Below are 19,242 nucleotides of genomic sequence, written 5' to 3' on the forward strand. Positions count from 1 at the left end.
CTTCAGTGTAGTTTTGTGTCTGTCAAGATGTGTGTAGCCTTTCAATCAGGATGGTCCCTGCTAGCTGTGTCAAAAGCTAGTGCCATGTAGAAAAAAGCCACAGGCCTGGTCGGTATCAGCACTGATTCTCAGGTCACTCCTTTAGATAGCAGTGCCAATTCCTCTCTCAAAAAAAAAAAAAAAGGAGTTAACAGTTCTTAAGGAGTTCTCGCGATTAGCCACGTCAACCTGTGCAATACAATCTGAGCATTTATAAACATTGGTGACTTGGAAAATATAGGTTTTGTAACGTTTTACTGCACTAGTTATTAAATAAATTTAACCAAACTGGGAATGTCAGCACAAACCTCCTACTTTATCAGAGACACACATTTGTATTTGTATTTAAAAAGTTATGTGTGCAGTATAGTGGCCTCAGCGGTGACTGCCCCTCCCCCTTTTGTGATCTATGACTGTGTCGTCTTAATCTTGCTCGGCGTGAATACAGAACGATCCCCCTGCTGAGAGTTTCTCATCCCCCTTTGCTATTTCTATTCTGTATAGATGTTATATATTGAGTTTTTACTGAAATCCTATAATAATTAATATTCATAAAAGATAATACAATTTCGGTAACATTTTAAATGAGGAATTCCATAAGAATTATCTCCTAGACACTGTCATCTCATCCAACCAGATGTGATAACAAATCGAACTGTTAACACTCATTTAGGAACAATGGTGCAGTGGTTGTTAAAAAACATAACCATGGTGCCTGTAGAAGTAAATAGGTGCATTAATTTGCAGCTTTCTATATATTTTTTATTATAACTCATAATGAGAATATCTTCATTACCTTTGGTAGCCAAAAGTTTCTTGCTCTCATAGTCCTAGGAAGAAAATAGAAAAGAAAATATCGTTGTCACAGCATGCCGCTGCAAAATCGTTATCAAGATGCATAGATAAATAGCATTTATGATTAAACAACAGTACTTGAGTGCAAAAGTAATTCTCTGAGGTACAGCAGGCAATCTTCTCAGTTTAGCCTGATGGTGAGGTTATGAAGTGCTTGAGAAGGTTGGTCTGCCACAACTAACAGCATTGAAAGCTGGCCTGTTTTTTGTCAATATGACCTCATTTGTATGGGCAAAAATCTCAAAAATTATGCATCAAAAGCACATTTATCACACTTATATTCATGAATAGCAAGCGTAAATATAATAGTACGGTCATAAAGCTTGCATAAATATCGCAATCGCTCTTGCATTGAGTGAAGCAATGAGCTTGTAAAATGGCCGACCTCAGGCTTAGTTACCTACAGGCTATCTGGGATACTTTAGGTGAATTGTAGGAATCTAGTGTGAAAAGGCCAGCGTTCTGGCCCTGTCATGTGCGAGGGAGCCTGACCTATGACACCCTTCCCAAGTGCCCGAGTGTGGGCAGGCCCCCTTCCAGCCCCTCCTTATCTGCAGAGGCCGTTGTGCCGAAGGGGAAGCCTGGAGGAAGATCGCTGACACCACAGGATGCCGGAGCAGCAACGCTGCACCCAAAACCGTGGCGAGAAGAAAAAATGCGTCATACGCGGCAACACCAGCTGCAGGACACAGCGATGTTGTACTGGTGCTGCAACAACCACAACACCTGCTGGACTCCAGCACACTGCTTGTGCTGGAGCCCGCGTGAGTAATGGGCCCCGCTAGGCCATCACATAGTTTGTTTTTAGATAAAGGCCTCTAGATAGGCCTTACAAACTCCACTAACCCACCAGGGAACCCCTTTTCGGAAAAGGGGGTGCACTGGCCCACTTGGGAATTTCTACTAAATTACAACGAAGTGAGAGAAACAGGCAGTAGAGTAGTAGTTGGTAGTATAGGGCGATAGTGTGCACTAGTGATTAGAAACATAAATAGACTGACAGTATCAGTAATAGGCAGTAAAGGTATTAAACGGATAGTGTTAATAGCAGAGTAAGAACAGTAGTAGAGGGAGAGTAGGAAGAGCAACAGAGAGTGAGAACATAGAAGTAGCTAGTGGTAACAGTAGGGAGAGACAGAGAATAACAAGAAGAATAGAGAGAAGCAAGGAAGTAGAGTGAGAGAAAGGAGGTAAGAGAATATAACAGAGGTAGAGGGGTAGTTAGAGATAAGATTAAGAGTAAGAACAGGAGTAAGAAAATAAGTAAGATCAAGGGGGGTGGAAAGGTGGAGTGAGAGATCGGAGGGATAGTGACGTGGTAGGAGGAGACCATTTTAAGAGCCCAGTATAGGTCAAGTACAAGCGGGTGTGAGAGAAGTGAGATTGACACTGTGTCAAAGAAAGGCACCATCCCTAACGCCCTAGAACATTAAGTGGGATAGTAGAGGGATAGTAAAAGGCCCCCAGGGAGTCAGGTAGCCAATGCTTTAAGCAAGCCACACTTAGCCCCAGGAAGAACGATAGACAGTAGGAGTGACCTGGCTGTAGCACTAACAACACCATTCGGGATGCCAGAGTTATGGAGGTGAGAGACAAGGCCGGGGTACACAAGATAGAGAGGGACACCCTAGCGTCAAAATCCCAGGCCTGCTAGGCCTCAGATACCTTTGTCCCGGTGATACGGCTATCCTGTCTGTAAAGATATTTAAATAAACAACCTTGGACTTGACATTCGAGTCAGCGTGGTTATTTGTGGCGGGCCACTCTGTCACACTAGCAACACCAGTGCAACCATCGGGTGAGTTATAGAAATGACTATAAGTATCTGACATCGTAACCTCATATTTGACCCAGACACAGGGCCCGCTGGCATTTAGGAGGCAGCACGAGCACGAGCACGTCATATGCGCAATATCATCAAGTGCAGATGGTTAATGTTAATGTTAATGTTAAAGGACATTTGTACCGCACACTATCACCACCGAAGTGGTCCCCTGGCGCTCTGGCGGCTTTGAAAGGGGAGCAGAGGGGTGGGTTAGTGGGAAGAAGCTGGAAAAGTGCAAGAGAGCAGTGATGTGCTGTTGGCAGCCTCGGCCCGGTGAGTCCGTTGGCTGGGCTTGGGGTGTTTTATGGTCCGTAGTCGTCCTGTGCTGTTGTGCAAGTCTATGTGTGGTTTGTTTTGTTGTTGCATTGTTGTGAAGTTTGTGCGGATTGCTGCGTTTTAGGCTTGTGGTTGTGTTTGGTTATAGTTTGGGAGGTGTATGCAGAGGGATGGAATTGTTAGTTAGCTGGTTAGTTAGCATTGCTGTCCTTGCAATTGTGGGATTCCATCTAGGTGCGGTACATGCTAGCAGTCACATTACTATCTAGATTCAACGCAAGCTAAAGTTCAGAATTCTAAATGCTGGACATGCTACCAGTCCCATTTCTATCTAGATGCGACGCAGTCTAGGTTCAGAATTCTAAGTGTGGTGCATGCTAACAGTCACATTTCTATCTAGATGCGACACCTGCTAAAGTTCAGAATTCCGTACTAGTGTGGCACCTGCTAACAGTCACATTTCTATCTAGATGCGACGCGAGCTGAAGTTCAGAATTCTATGTGTGGTGCATGCTAAGAATCACATATGCTAACAATCACATTTCGAAAATTCCATCTAAGTGTGGCATATGCTAACAATCATCTTTCTATCTAGATGAAGCGGGCTAAGCTTGAGAATTCCATCTAAGTGTGGCATATGCTAACAATCACATTTCTGTCTAGATTTGGCGCAGACTAAACTTGAGAAATTCCAAATAAGTGTGGCATATGCTAACAATCACATTTCTGTCTCGATTTGGCACAGACTAAACTTGAGAAATTCCATCTAAGTGTGGCATATGCTAGCAATTACATTTCTATCTAGATGCGACGCAGTCTAGGTTCAGAATTCTAAGTGTGGTGCATGCTAACAGTCACATTTCTATCTAGATGCGACACCTGCTAAAGTTCAGAATTCCGTACTAGTGTGGCACCTGCTAACAGTCACATTTCTATCTAGATGCGACGCGAGCTGAAGTTCAGAATTCTATGTGTGGTGCATGCTAAGAATCACATATGCTAACAATCACATTTCGAAAATTCCATCTAAGTGTGGCATATGCTAACAATCATCTTTCTATCTAGATGAAGCGGGCTAAGCTTGAGAATTCCATCTAAGTGTGGCATATGCTAACAATCACATTTCTGTCTCGATTTGGCACAGACTAAACTTGAGAAATTCCATCTAAGTGTGGCATATGCTAACAATTACATTTCTATCTAGATGCGAGGCAAGCTAGGTTCAGAGTTCTAAGCTTGGTGCATGCTAAGAATCACATATGCTAACAATCACATTTCTGTCTAGATTTGGCACAGGATTTGTGGTTCTCTCGGGGTATGGTACTAGTTAAAACTATACTGCAGGCAGTGTTAGCTGTCCAGCCATAATAGGTTTAGGCTGGTGGTCACATCTCTCTAATAATGCATGGTGTAGGTTTGTAGCAGTCTAGGCCATTGAAAGGTGAGTTAAATGGTGCAGAACTGCGCAGCTCCTCCATCTTTGGAAATCCAAAACACTAGATCTGGAAACAAAATGTGGGACCCATGCAAGCCCGAAATGTAAGATCTCCCTTTGAATGTTTGACTGAACAGTGTGAGGTAGTTTCCCCAGCTGCTACTTGCCAGGCAATGAACACGACAGGACTTGCCGTAAGCACCTCCAAATTCTTCAGGCTTGGCAGAGATTCAAGGAGGGTAGCCATCAAGTTTGTTAACATTGTTTAAATAATTGTTGACTCATTTTGCTTGTGGATATTACTGTGTGCTTGGGATTAACCCAAACCACAGCTAGAGTCTCCAAAAAGAATCCTATTTGCTTCCAGATATGAATAACTTCAACAAAAAATAGTCCCGGGAGGATAGCTCAGCGGCAACATGCTCGCCTTGGAAACAAGACAACACGAAGCAACACAGGCTTGATCCCCGGGTCTGCGCTTAAAAGCCTCTGGGTATTAAGCGCGTTATAAATATGCAACTAAGAGACATATTCCTGTAACAGCGCCTCGATGTCCCCTGGCTGTGTGAGTGCTTTAAAAATGCAAATTAAATAAAAGCCCTATGTTCGCTCCCCGCCGCAAGGCTTGTGCACTGTGCAGACATCCTGCACTAGACCCCCCCCCCCCACCTCACAGGTAGATGCCAAACAGTTTGTATTTTCCTCACATGGAATGGACTTGAGAGAATACCCATTAACAGGATTCACCTGACTGACAGATAGCCGTTGCTGCTGAAACCATGACTCATGTCGTGTGGTTTGAGTTGATATAATAAATCATAGGAGAGAGGGTGTCGCTGTGCCTTGGGTTCAGAACAGAAGGGGGTTAATGTTATTCCTGAAACTCCCCTTGTCAACCCAAAGTTGATGCAATAAATGCTGACATATCTATTTAGATCTAATCCTCTTGACAGGACAGGTGGCGCACCAAGAAGAAGCAAAATATCATAAACAATATGTAGATGAATTATCATGCAGAAAACAAACAACAACACAACACAAGTCTCAGTTGAAGTAAAACAATTCTGTATTTAGTTGTATCAACAAATTATGAAGATCACTGTTTGTCTGGTGGAAATCCACCAGACATGTAAAAGTTGCAACCAATCTCCGTGATGTAAAATAAACAACATGAAATGTGATAATAGAAAAACAACTTGTTGTATTATGACACACACCCAATGTTTTCCTGTTCTCTAATTGCAGAAAAATATATAGGTTTAGATCCAGGTGGTGGTGTCTAAAGGATGGACAAATATGCAAAAAAAGAGGGAAAGGAGAATAATGATAGGCAGAAGGAAAGAAAGTATATAGTGGACAGTAGCAGCAAAGTTAGGACAGGAGTGTGACTGCCTGTCCTGCCACAAAATTAAGAACAAATCAATGCGGTCGACATAGTTTGTGCTGCTATAATTCGAAAGTGACTCCTTATTGTTGTGTGGTTTGAGTTGCCCAGCACTGTTCTAGGGAGGATTGCAATTGCACTGCGTGCGTGCGTGTGCTCCCATGCATGCTCTAAAAGTCATTAACATTTGGACCTACCGAAAACACAGTCTTTACAACCATATTTCACTTTAGATCATGTTCACCGCAGTTGCCGGTTAAAGCTCTTAGAATCTGCAGTCTGCCCAAGTAACTTAGCTAATACATATTTGGCATGTTATGAATATCTTTCGTACACAAGCTCATTAATGGGCACAACTCATGCATTGCTATATTTACAATAAAAACAAAAACATCTACCTGGCCTTTTTTTTTAGCTACATACATTAGATATCTCTGTTTCTGATAAACTCAAATTGGCAAAAGTTTAATAAGCATCCGATGTTGCACAGAAGTCACCACTGCTGAATTTATTTTGAATGAATAAAAATGCATTACTGTGGTTGCCTGAATAGTCTTTAGAAATAACTACTCCTTTAAAGGGAAATTCTTTACATGTGCCCTCCCATTTAATAACAGCCCAATATTCCTTAGTATACTTATTCCATATTGCATATTTCATCGAGTGTTTATGTCTGAATGTCGCAAGTTGCTCTCAATGGTTGTTCTGTGGTCTTGTACAGAGGTGATGTGAGCTAGTCTTTCAGGTTGAACAGTCGTATTTGGGATGGGGCAAAGCTTGATTTGCATAACTATTGTTCCCTTGTATGATGGTACAGAATGCTGAAACATGATGATCGGGAATTACCAGTGATTATGAATAACTCAAAGCTTTTCCATCCATCCATTACTGTTCACGGTTACCATGTTTCCCTAGGTAGCATGGGTAGTCTCAGATGTGGACCATGAGTTTCTTGAACCCAGAATCACAAATTACATTTCACTGATGATACCCAAAGTGGCTCAAATATGTCTGTGGTGTCTTGTGATTTTATGCAAAAGAGATGTTACTCTGCAGTTTGGCTGCTGTTGGGGGTGGGGGCGAAATCAATATGCATTTGCATATGGTGTTCCCTTTCTTTAAAGGTACAACAGGCTGGAAAGAATGGAGAGAACGTCTGCCCAGAGCAAATGCCATTGGTTATGATTAATTGAAAGCTTGCCAATCCATCAATCAGTTTTCCATCATTCTCCTCTGCCTCACCAAACTCTAGTGTAAAGATTCCTGCATCCCTCTGCGCATCAAAATGCCTTTCATTCCCCCCCAATTCCTGATATTTCTTGACGTAATAGCAACCCAGATCCTCCACCTCCATGTTTAAAGTTTCTGTTTCCAGAAGACTGGATTTTGGTGGATAATAATAATAATAATTTAGCATTTAGATAGTAGTACAAACCCTCAGGAATCTGAGTACTGCTTAATATTACCCATGGTGGCGGGTGCTCATTTATAGGAAGGCTGAGTTTGGCCCTGCCGGGATTCGAACCTGTGTCAGCAGGCTCTGCACAGATGTCAAAGCAAGCGCTCTACTCACTGTGCTATCAGACAGGCAATGGATGCCACTTCACCCCTGCAGTGATCTAGATCTGGATTCCTACTGGCAATAAAGCCTTCTGCGCTGTAATTGCCCATCACATGTGACATTTGCTGAAGGCATGCTGGAGAGCGGATACATGTGTGTCAAATGAATTCAGATTGGTGATTGTAGTCAACTGTGCATGGTTCCTTGCAGTAATTGATTTTTTGTAGTTTAACTTATCTATTGATAGCTGCAACATATTGAAGTCCATTTTATAAAAATAGAATTTTATTCATAAAACGGTTAGGGTCTGACTCACAGAAGCAGTTTACAATGGTGCAGTCCCATAGGAAAACGCTCTGTGAATCTGGCCCCTAATTGTGTAGGAGAAGGGGCCCCATTTCCTATACAGTACCTGGATTTCCTGGCTATTCTCAGCAAGAATTTCTTGTGATGTGTAACTGTGACAAAGTGACTACTGCTCTGCAGGAATACATGAATGCGTAGTGGCTATAGTGCCTACGTAGCCCCACACTACTATCAAACCAGTACTGATCTCAATCACACAGGTTAGAATGAAAGAGGCAGACAGGCATTCCTAGCTACTATAGCCGAGGGCAGGTGATACACTTCAGGAGGAGTGTGAGCCGGTACAGATGCAGGTTCCATGTGTTAATAACCCCCTCAAAAATATCGCAATACAAAAATATCGCCATATTTTTGCGGCAATATTGAACCATGGACCCTGCGGGGGACACCCCCGTGACCCCTGCATTATTTTTCAATGTGCGGGGGACACCCCTGCAACCCCTGCTCCCACAAATTATCCCCCCCAAAAATATCGCCTATGGCGAGACAGACGACCATATGTATGGCAATATTTTTGGTGGGGATAATATGTAGGGATACCCAGAAGCAAACCAGACTAAAATAGTATGGTGGTACCAAAATAAAAGAATGGCCAAGGCTCACTAAAAATCGGATGTTTTAATTAAAGTAACAGAAATGCACACAACTAATGAACACACTACTGGCTCATCTTTGTAAAGGAAGCACAGAGAAAGCAGACTTTGATTTAAAGGGGCACTCTAGGTTTCTGAACAGGGATTCTCAGGCAAAGATTTCAGCAGGAACATGTAAAAGTTACTGAATATGTTGTTGCGATTGAAGAACACAAAGTGAATTCTAGGAGCCAGACCAGAGGCTGCAGGTAAGATTAAGCTCATCTCTTAATTGAGGCACAACAGGTAACATTAAAGAGGTCGACTTCCGGTAAGTACCAAGCAGAAAGACTCACCTGTGCATCTACTCACCAGCAGCCCATCTCTGCCACCCATAGAACCGCACTTGCCCATGCACGCATCATTCTTCTACGTGCAACCAGGCATTCGTGACGTTCAGCCTGAAAAACGCACAAAACACAACAACCCTCACAGCAATTCACACTAAATGCACGTTACATGCAAACAGGGAGCCGCTCCCAGGTGCAAATTCAGCATTCACACCCTAAGAGCCCCACACGTGTGCAACGTATCACACTCCTCCACGCCAAGCATACACATAACAGATAATCCCACTGCCTCTTCCCCCAATGGTGGAGGACAAACACACTCTTGGAAAATAAAGGGCAATGGAATAGGACCCCCGCGATTACAAATGTGTGCCACGCCTGCGGCCGCAGCATAACCTTGACAACCACCAACCACAAGTGGTGAGGCACAAAGACAGGGTCCACTGATTGAACACGGTGGCCAGGATACATTACAGAAAACAACGTGACACCCGCAATTGCAAGCAATGGTAAGATGTAGATGTGGGGTCAAAAGCCAAAACATTTGCAAAAAGGCATAGTTAAACACTGCAAAACTAAAAAGGGCCTGTAAAGCTGGAACTTATGAGGGGTCACTTACCATGCCACAGCATCCTACCCGTCTGAGCCTTACACAAATAGAACCCACTCTTCCCAATAAACAGCCATTTACTTGGGAATCTCAAATTCCACAATGCTGAAATGTTTCCAAATACCCACTCGGCTGCAATGGATGCCAGGCGTGCCACCCCTACTCCGGCGCATCCACGTCCCTAATGAAGGACATGCTGCCATCACTCTTGCACTATCTGCCCTGCATGCACACAGCTCAAGTGCAACACTCACAACAATAAAACACACTTGTACACAAACTTTACAATAGTCAACACAACTCTGGGAGCCCCACTTTACCCATAAGCAAAATCTACAAGACTACAATCATACCTTTCAATGACAGTACAATTTTTACCCGCACTAGAAAAAAGCAATCCACTGTCGCTCTCCACTCTAGGAGAAGCCACGCATGCAGGAAATATGAAGGCCCAGATCCCTATACGAAAGCACTACCAATCATACATAGATATCTGCATATGTTTCTTGTATTTAGCAGATCTGCTTATCTTTCGCAAAAGCCTAAAAGAGATAATGCAAGAACTCCCTGGGAAAGAGTACTGCACCAAAAATAAGACAACTTTAACCGCCCCTTAAAAAGACTAACATAGGAAATACTAGAAGTGCATGTGACTTTGACATGTGACGGTGCATATAAATCACTATGCAGCCCTCTTTTCCTGTGGAGAAACAGAGCAATACCGCACACCCAATATGGCGTAAACCTAGATCACATTATGACTACTACATGAGCATGAACAGAAACAGTGCTCCATGGTCCTAGTAGGTGGAGCGCCCTGTCCTGTCCGTCTTCCCTTAAATCCATTAATTGCATTTCAACTTTAGTAATATCTGGATAAAAGTCAAGGACTGCAGGGCTTAGGAAAAAGCAATCCTCTCCCAAAGCTGCCGCACGGATCAGGCTTTTACCCCAAATTACTACAGTACCTGCCTATGCATTGCGGCACAACAAGTAACAGCTCAGAGGTCACCTTCTGGTAAGTACCAAGGAGAAAGAGTGACAGGTTCACCTCCTCCCCGCCCCCCACTGGCAGCCCATCCCTAACTGTACCCTTGGAATCTCACTTGCGTGCATGCATCATTCATTCAACATTCCAATAGGCATGCAAGACCTCACAGCTGCAAGCACAAGACACCAGACTCCCACATATGTCTTTCAAAAGGTATAGAAGGAGGGCTTACAAGTTGCTAGGAACCTTTAAGGAGTACCAGGGTGAGAGGGTCACTTCAAATACCCTTTGTTCTTGTATTTAAGGGCTCAAAAGCATACATCCAGGCTTCAACGCTCTTTTCTGAAGTCAAGCCGGTGTTGATACAGTTGAATTTTGCTGTTACAATGGTGAGCTGGATTCAAGGCAATTTCAAGACAGGACTCCAATTGGCTCGAGTTGGTGTTTGAGATGGGTTCATTCAATGGCTTCCAACAGGTCGAGTAAGCATTTGAGTCTGGTTGAGACAGTGCTTCCACTGGGTCAAGGCGACATTGGACAGGTGAGTCAATGGCTTCCAGTGGGTCAAGTCACCCTTCACGTTGGGTCAAGACAATACTTCTGTTGCATTGAGTTGGCAGTCGAGATACAGTGAGTAGGGTGATTGCATGTGGTCGAGCTGTCAATTGTTTCAAGTTGGGATGACAACTGCAATGGGTCGAGTCTGCATCGTGATGGCTCAAAAAGCAGGTAAGTGGTTTGAAGTATTTGGACAGTCGAAGGCCCTGCAGTGGCTCAAAGTGAGTTGGGCATGGGAAAGCCAGCTCAAAAGCATATCAAGATGGGAGACATGCTTTGGGCTGCATTCTGGATGTATAGTTACTGTAGGATCTAAACTAGGGTCTCAGGTCAAGGTTAGACCTATATTGTGCTATTCCCAAGCAGATATGTTTGTAGAGAACCGTAGCAGGTTTCTGTCACCCACAGTGAGCTGATCCTGGGTACCACTGGTTTCAGTTGCAGTAGGCCTTGTCCTGGCAGATGGTCATCCTAAATATACCCTGGGGATGTTTGGGGAGAAGAATTCTCCTCTTCCTCTAAGCTCTCTGTCTTCACCTCACTGACAAGAGCACTTTGGAGCTGACTGTACCCCCAACAGAATTCCAGGTAAATCCTTATTCAATAATTTTCCAGAGATTAATCAACTAAGCGTACACTCTCGCTCTTATATAGGAAAAATGCCACAGCAGACCGATCCATATCAAGCCAGATGTTAAGTGTCTAATCTAGGCAGCTGTGACGAGTGACCTTTGACTTCCCATACCCAAAGTGATTTGCAAGAGGTGGGAAGGGAGATAGGAACTTTGGGAGCCCTGGCAGACTCTGAGATGTTGGGATCACTATGTGTGCTGAAGCTCTCGGCTGGGCTACTCTAACACCAACACCTATCTGTCTGCCTATATCAAAACGACTCCAGTAATCAGTAATATGGTGAGAAGCAGCGATTGTATTGACATGGCAGTCTTTGAAACACCAGTTCCCAGCTGACGCATACGTCGTCTTCATGTTCTCTGGAGGATGCAACATGCCTTCTCGGGGGATCAAGGTGAGGGCGTCCTGGGTGTGACCCACATAGTGGTGACCTCCAGCCCAGACAAACAGAATACACACAAGACCCTCTCCTGAATGAATCACTGTCCACCAAGCTGACAATAGAAATGACATCAAAAGCTTGTGGCTGTGTGATTGTTTAATACCAGTAGCCACTGTGTCGAAACTAGACATGGCTTATATTTAGTTGTTAAATTGCCACCAGGCTTCTCTGACAAGGATTTATATTTTGAACCCGAGGTGCATACAACTCCCCTGTCAGTTTGAACTTAGCGTTTCAGCAGCTGTTTTGAGGAATACACATGGAACCTTTGAACCTCCCCTGTTGCCACTGCAAGGCAGCTGCAGGGGATATCAGTAGACTGCCATCTGGCCTGGAGCAATACGAAAGTGGGGTCTGATTGGCAGAGCCCACTTTCAGAAACAGAATTACCTGCATCATTTTATAATAAAAAATAAAAAAAGCTCAGGGTTTACTGCACTCAAAGATGGCATTCTGTGACAGAAATCTGCCCAAATGAGCACATCTGTTTGTTGAACAATTAGACAAATACAATTATACAAAGGAGTAAATGAACTGCCATTTATTTGTGCATGGGGTGCTTGAAATGCACACAGGTAGAGCTGTACACGGTGTTACTGCTGCAACCTCGAGCCCAGGAATAGACATCCATTGCAATTTTTTATTTTTTTATTTATTGCTTATAGCATAAACCTAACTCAAGTGCAGAGGGGAACCTTACAAAAGGATTGTGTCAGAAATGGGCTTGGCATTTTATACAGTAACGCAGTACTAATGGAGGAGGGAGAAAGGTATTTTTATTTGTCCGACATGTATTATTGAAAGAGACACAATTTTTGTGTTTTGCGGAACTGGAAGGGGAATTCTTTCACAATAATCTGCAACCCTGTCCTGGTTCACATTTATAAAAGGTATGAAGACGAATGTACAGAAAGTTTGACCCTTTGGGCACGGCAGTGCACAATCATTGGGACAAGGAGTGCGAGTGACCAGTTTGTAAGTCTGCAATCATCAGTCATACATAAAACCTCACAAACACGGAAGCACACATTTTAGCTGTCATTGTTAACATGTTTAAAAGAAACACATATCCATTAAAAGTTTTCTTACAGCTTTTAACTTTTCCCTCGTGTTATTCTCATCAGATGAAGAAGGGGAAGCTGTTCGGTCTTCACTGGTCTCTAAATGTTTTGGTTCTTGTGAAGACCAGTATTGATGATCTTTCAAAATTCTGAAAGCAAAGCAAATGAAAGTACAATATATTAAAATCCTTACTGGTTTTAATACTCATCTAAAGTTGCAAAACATCACTCGATTGGGTTCTACAATGAATTCAAGGTTTATTTCTAATGTTGACAAGTAAAAAAGCTGTACAACATCATAGAAAAATACTTCTTAGCAAAATTTATATTCTAATCAAAAAGGGAAATGAGCTAACGGGGCATTCTTATTGGAGGGCAATTCACTATTAAAAGGCAAGTAAAACAATCATAATTAAAAATAACCTTAGTTAAGGAAATGTCTTTTCCTTTTCCTTCCTGAAACACTTGTGTATGGGCGCATTATAAATGCCTTATTATATCATATCATATCATATCATAAGATATCAACCAATATATTTACAAATGCTGAAAACTGCTATGTGTAAGAAACAAAGATAGCCTGATGTATACCATGTGAGTTGCTTCATACGTGCAAACCAAATATTTTTCAGACAACGTTTAAAGCAGCTACCAAAAATGCATGTACTATATAGGAATACAAGTGTAGGTTTGCATCGTCAGAGACACTTGGCCATAAAAGATAACTCAATGCTTTATTGCATGATAACATCTGCTAATATGAATACAATTCATAGGAGTCTGAATTGTCGTACATACAGGTGCATGCAGTCAAATATCAGTCACCAAAGTGACGGCCAGTAAGCCACAGTGAAAACCGGCCAACCAAGTATGGCTGAAACAGCAAGGAGATCAGAATGGGGGTGGTAAACTCTGTTCAAAGGATTTAATCATTGACAGCTGCAAGGCGGTCCAGATAATCTAGCAATCATTTCTTAAAGGGCATCCATCAAACTACCATGAATTGCTTGTGGAGCTAGAAAACAGGACTCGGCCCAGCCAACCCTCTACATGCATCACTCCTCAGGAACTCTCCTAATGATGCTTCCGAGGGAGTGGCATACCTATCAATCCAGCTGGATAGTCAAAGGATAGGTAGTTGGGTCTTAATGCATGACATACTACGGCCATAGTTGCAAACAGGAAGGAGCAGGTTGTTACAGACCTGGTAGGTGGCATAGGAAGCAGTTATCTGCCAGTTCCAACATCTGGGCTTCTACATTTCCCCGGGTATCCACCACATGTGAATCTATAGCTCCAGCTGTAGATCAAGGCTGGTATACTCTTAGCAGCGCCTCCGGGGGCTCTGCCTTTAAGCTTCCAGAGCACACGGAACGCTACAACCTTTTGGCCGGCTAATGGCTAATCAAATAAGCCTGTTTTGGGATTTGAGCAGATGATTTTACATTTGCTAAAAAATTCGATTACCAAATAGATATATTCTTTAACTGACGGCCGTAAAATGTTCAGCAATTCTGAAGAACATGTCATATTTCTTGGGGGACCTTTGTAGATGATTTTACATTTTTGAACAATGATGAATAAACCTTTTTACTGTCGGATAGTTTGTTATGCGTGCCTATTAACATTGGTAGGACAATCAGTGCAATAGAAAAGTCCTGATTAGGTTTCAGTATGAAATCATGTGAGTCTAACCACTGCACACGGGGGTTATAACTTTGCTGGTGTGCAAAGGATCGATATTGGCCTGTGCGTTTTGGAATCGGATTGCGCAGTCAGATGGGAGGCACTGTCACTGTGAAGTACTTAGTCTACTTGTTTAAGGATTTTTATCATTGTGATTCTGTGTCCAGTGTAAAAGTCATAATGACGAAAGCATTTCTAACAAATAAACTTACTTTAATTGAGAGACATGAAGAGAAAGAGGGGGAGAAGGGGCAAGAGAATGTAAGGGAAGGAAAAAAGAAAGTGAAAGAGAGCATTAAATAGAGAAAGGAGCGGTGAAGAGTGAGAGCAAAAGAAAACGTGAGAATGGGAGGAAGAAGAAAACAAGTGAGGGAGGTGAAAAAGAGATGAAAGAGTGAGACAGAAGAGGTAAAACGTTAACAACAATGGCGAAAGAAAAGCACAGAGGGGACGAGAAACACAGAAAGAAAAAAAGACTGTGGCTGGCCTGTCTATTTCCCACACAAAAAATACCTAATTAATTGCAGGCTCAAAAAACATTGTAAACCAGTTTGTAGAGATACATTTAAATATCCATAAAATGGAATACTTTCATAACGAGGAATACAAGGCAATGTAAAACGGCTGAAAGATTAGGCCAGTGTGTACATGAATAATCCACCCATGAGGTAAAATAAGCCTCCATGTTGAAACGTCACCTTGGGCTCCCAACGCATTCAAGGAAATGGACGAAAGACTCACTGTTTAGTTGACAGCGTTGACTCCATGCACAGCTCTGGTTCGTTTTTCTTCTGTGTGTGCTTAGGCCTATCGATTTCCAGAGGCATGTCATCGTTCTCTGGAATCTCCTGCAATACTTCTCTTTCTGGTTTAAGTAACAATGCATTGGTCAAATCTTTGGATCTTTGGAATGCCTGAAAAGAATAGCATTGTTTTAACATCTAAATGCAGTTGTGCTGCAAGGGGAAAGACGTCTGTGTTATTGTTCAACGGACACCATCGTGATATAAATGAATAATGAAGCAGAATATGAAGAACACGTTCAATACATGAGAGTTGCTCAAGAACACTTTCAATAAATGAGAGTTGCCTATGTTTCTGGATGATGAAATGAAATTGTGAAGTTTTTTTTATTTTTCTCCCCAAGTTAATATATTATTGCACAGTTTTAAAAGGACTATGTTATTTTTCACAGCTTTTTATTTACTAGATTCTGCCTTCAGCTTGATTTGATGCATTTTCTTTGCACACACTGTTTAGTTTTAACATGAAGTTGATGTATCCATGTTGTCTGAAGAAATGGATTGGCAAAGCTATTCGATGTGGTCAGGACTCGTAGTGCATAAGCAATTGCATATAGCATGGTGAGATGTCAAGTGCTGGGTATAGCGTTGTTTGGTCGTTTATTTTGCTCTTTGTACGAAAAAACGAATTGAAATATAGAGTGGGTGTTAGGGGGATGAAGGGGTTAGATAGGGGGTAGGGATAGGGTTTAAAATATAGGGAAGGAGGAACCCCACCCAAAAAATATTTGAGTTTTTCGATGACATTGTTTCATAAAAAGTGCATTGAAAAATCCCTGTCTGCAAACGGACATAGCACCCGTATGCTGTGAGGCAGGTTGCTTCCGGAAAATAAACAATGCTATGCACTGTGCCACATCATCTTAAGGGGCAACCAGTCTATAAGCTTAGCTGTGCCACTTTACCATTCAACTTTCACAGAAGACTTGATTTCTACTCGAAGGCTCTGTTTTGCAACCAGCAGTTCTCTAGATGCTCTGGACTACAACCTCCATGATCCCTCACCATTGACTATGATGAGTAGGATTGATGCAAGTTGTAGATCAAAATATGTAGTGAGCTGAAGTTGCAGATCCCTGATCCAGGGTTGACCCTGTATCAGAGAGAGTTCTCACCCTGGTAATATCAGTCCAGTAAATGATGGTGTAGCAGGTGACCTGTCATTGTGATTGACGTGCTGCTGCCAATTTTTACGCTACACCGTGGATAACAAGAAAGCATCTGTGACCCAACTGACATACGTTGCACCAGCAGGATGAATATGCACTGCAGAGCTTGCATACAGCATACGAGTGAGAATCTGTGCATCAATCTGATACTTTGTCTGGCCCCCTTCAGCTTTTCAATGTTTGAGTGACTACATGTGGGCGACACTCAAAAGAGATATGGCGGTACATACAATGGGCTCTTCAATGTAATCTTAATATTGAAGGAAAGTTTAATTTAAAGTATTTCGTGATCCATGGTTGTCATGCTGGTGTACGCGTATGCATAGATATCATCTGTAACTACATTGGCGTGATTTAGGACTTCCTCTTTAAGGGGGGCTTTGCCCGAATTAGCAGAAGATGAGAAACTATGTGAGGATTAATTGTGACTTGCTCATTTATTGATTGATTATGTCTTAGTTCTGTATCAAGCAGTTTCGTACATGTGGACCTTGCATATCCAACTATCCACCAATGCTAAAAGGTTGGGATGCATGTTCAACTACATGCCCTGGGAATCATGGATGTATTTGGGATGCCATTGTTTTATGTTGCATGTATAATTATAGAAGAACACATAATTATTATAGTTTAAAATGCAGGAACACACATAACACTGTATCACCATTAGACATATGTATAAGGTTCACATTGTTATGTGTAGAATATTTGGGGAATATGAACAACCATTTTAGAGGATGTATAAGTTGGTAGTTGTGCAAACCATAGATTGGCAGAGGTGTTAAATATAGATACATGGTAAGTTATCAGTGTCATTCTATTTGTAGAATAGACATGCTAGAGAAATTATTGAAACACAGCTTCACATTACTGCATTTGTTGAAGACTGAATTAGCATTGGTCAAATATTTTACAACACAATAAAGTACTAGAATAGACTATACAGCATTTAAGAAGAAGTGAAAGGCATACTGACATTTAGAGTGTTAGCTCTGCTAGAGGTGGCACTGTGGCTATCTGCTAGAGGTGGCACTGTGGCTATCTGCTAGAGGTGGCACTGTGGCTATCTGCTAGAGGTGCACTGTGACTATCTGCTAGATGTGGCACTGTGGCTATCTGCTAGAGGTGACACTGTGGCTATCTGCTAGAGGTGGCACTGTGGCTATCTGCTAGAGGTAACACTGTGACTATCTGCTAGAGGTGGCACTGTGGCTATCTGCTAGAGGTGACACTGTGGCTATCTGTTAGAGGCAACAACGTGGCCATCTGCCAGAGCTGACACTGTGGCTATCGGCTAGAGATGACACTGTGGCTATCTGTTAGAGGTCACACTGTGGCTACCTGCTAGAGGCAACACTGAGGCTATCTGCTAGAGGTGACACTGTGGCTATCTGCTAGATGTGTGACTACCCGATTGGATAACTAGTAGACATGGAATTGGATTTACTTAGATTTGGAATTGTAATATGATAGAAAGTGGCCTTGTGTTTTTGTGGTTTTGTGCCAATGCATGATAATGTTTTGACATGGTTAAGTGCCTAAAATAAATTATCCTTTGAGTACATAGACACAAATATGGAGCTATATACGCCATAGGCTACGTGAAAAGCATTTTTTGAAAAATGATAGCGAGTATGACAGAATCTTCAAGTAATATAGATGTTTATATTAATCTTTCACTAAGTCAGGTTCAGTAGTGGTGCTCTAGCTCGATTACCGCCCGGTTTCACTTCAGATGGAGCTGCGCTACTTTACATGTTAACATGACACGACTTGGGAGTGTGATGGCTTCACCTGACAAAAGACTGAAGAGGTGGGTGACATTCAGACAGTCCTTCCTTTAATGAGCAGGGCAAGATCTTTACCAGTGCCACTAGTCCACGTCCTAAGAATATGTAGTTACCCCAATGACTAGTTACACCCATGAATGATGTGATGGTTGCACTCATTGGGATCCAATGCAAAAATCTAAATGTTGTTCCAGGCTTCTGTCTCAAGATACGCATTGTTAGGATATGAAATTCCAAATTTCAGAGCTTGAATATTTAATGAAATTTCAGCTTGCTGAAATTCCCAATGTTTTAAGTTAGATTCTTAAAACACACAACATCCACTTCTTCAACCTGTTCTGATAGTGTTTTTAAAACCAATACAACATTAATGTCATGGTCTACTTGGATTACATTATGGATATTTGCAGGACCATTTCATCATCCATGGTTGATGGTACCATTTATCGATATCTGCTGGGCAGGGATGATATGCACAGACTAGATTAACCGCTCGGTACTCAAAAGCAAAGATTCCTCAAGTGCTGCCTCAAGTGATGCTGATCACTCTTTTATAGGACCCTGCAGAGAATACCATGTCTGGGCTGTACTTTTACCCTATCTGTAAGATTTGTTTCTTCTAAGTATTTCGGCGCTATATAAACATACAAATAAATAAAATAAATAAATATTAGATTTCCAATTGAATTCTGTAATGTTAATGTATTGTGATTGTTTTGCATTTTTGTCTGGTGGTATGGGAAAATCAAATATAATAAAAAAACGTGTATACACTCTTCAGAAACATTTGCATGGCATCAGGAAAGACCTGAGCTGAACGAATTATTTACAATTGA

General features: G+C 42.1%; 1 protein-coding gene across 3 annotated transcripts in view; it reads right to left on the reverse strand.

The window, feature by feature from the left end:
• The window catches only part of LOC138581348 (protein bicaudal C homolog 1-A-like), a 361,089-nt gene that overhangs the window by 47,835 nt on the left and 294,012 nt on the right, over nucleotides 1-19,242 (reverse strand). For all 3 annotated transcript variants that reach the window (XM_069652613.1, XM_069652612.1, XM_069652614.1), the window contains 3 exons: nucleotides 15,386-15,558; nucleotides 12,987-13,107; nucleotides 836-869 (listed from right to left, as the gene is read on the reverse strand). In XM_069652613.1, the coding sequence (XP_069508714.1) occupies nucleotides 836-869; nucleotides 12,987-13,107; nucleotides 15,386-15,558 (328 nt within the window). The remainder of the gene's footprint in view (nucleotides 1-835; nucleotides 870-12,986; nucleotides 13,108-15,385; nucleotides 15,559-19,242) is intronic.

Source organism: Ambystoma mexicanum, chromosome 3p (genome assembly GCF_040938575.1).
Source record: "Ambystoma mexicanum isolate Mex_15411 chromosome 3p, UKY_AmexF1_1, whole genome shotgun sequence".
Lineage (NCBI taxonomy): Eukaryota > Metazoa > Chordata > Amphibia > Caudata > Ambystomatidae > Ambystoma > Ambystoma mexicanum.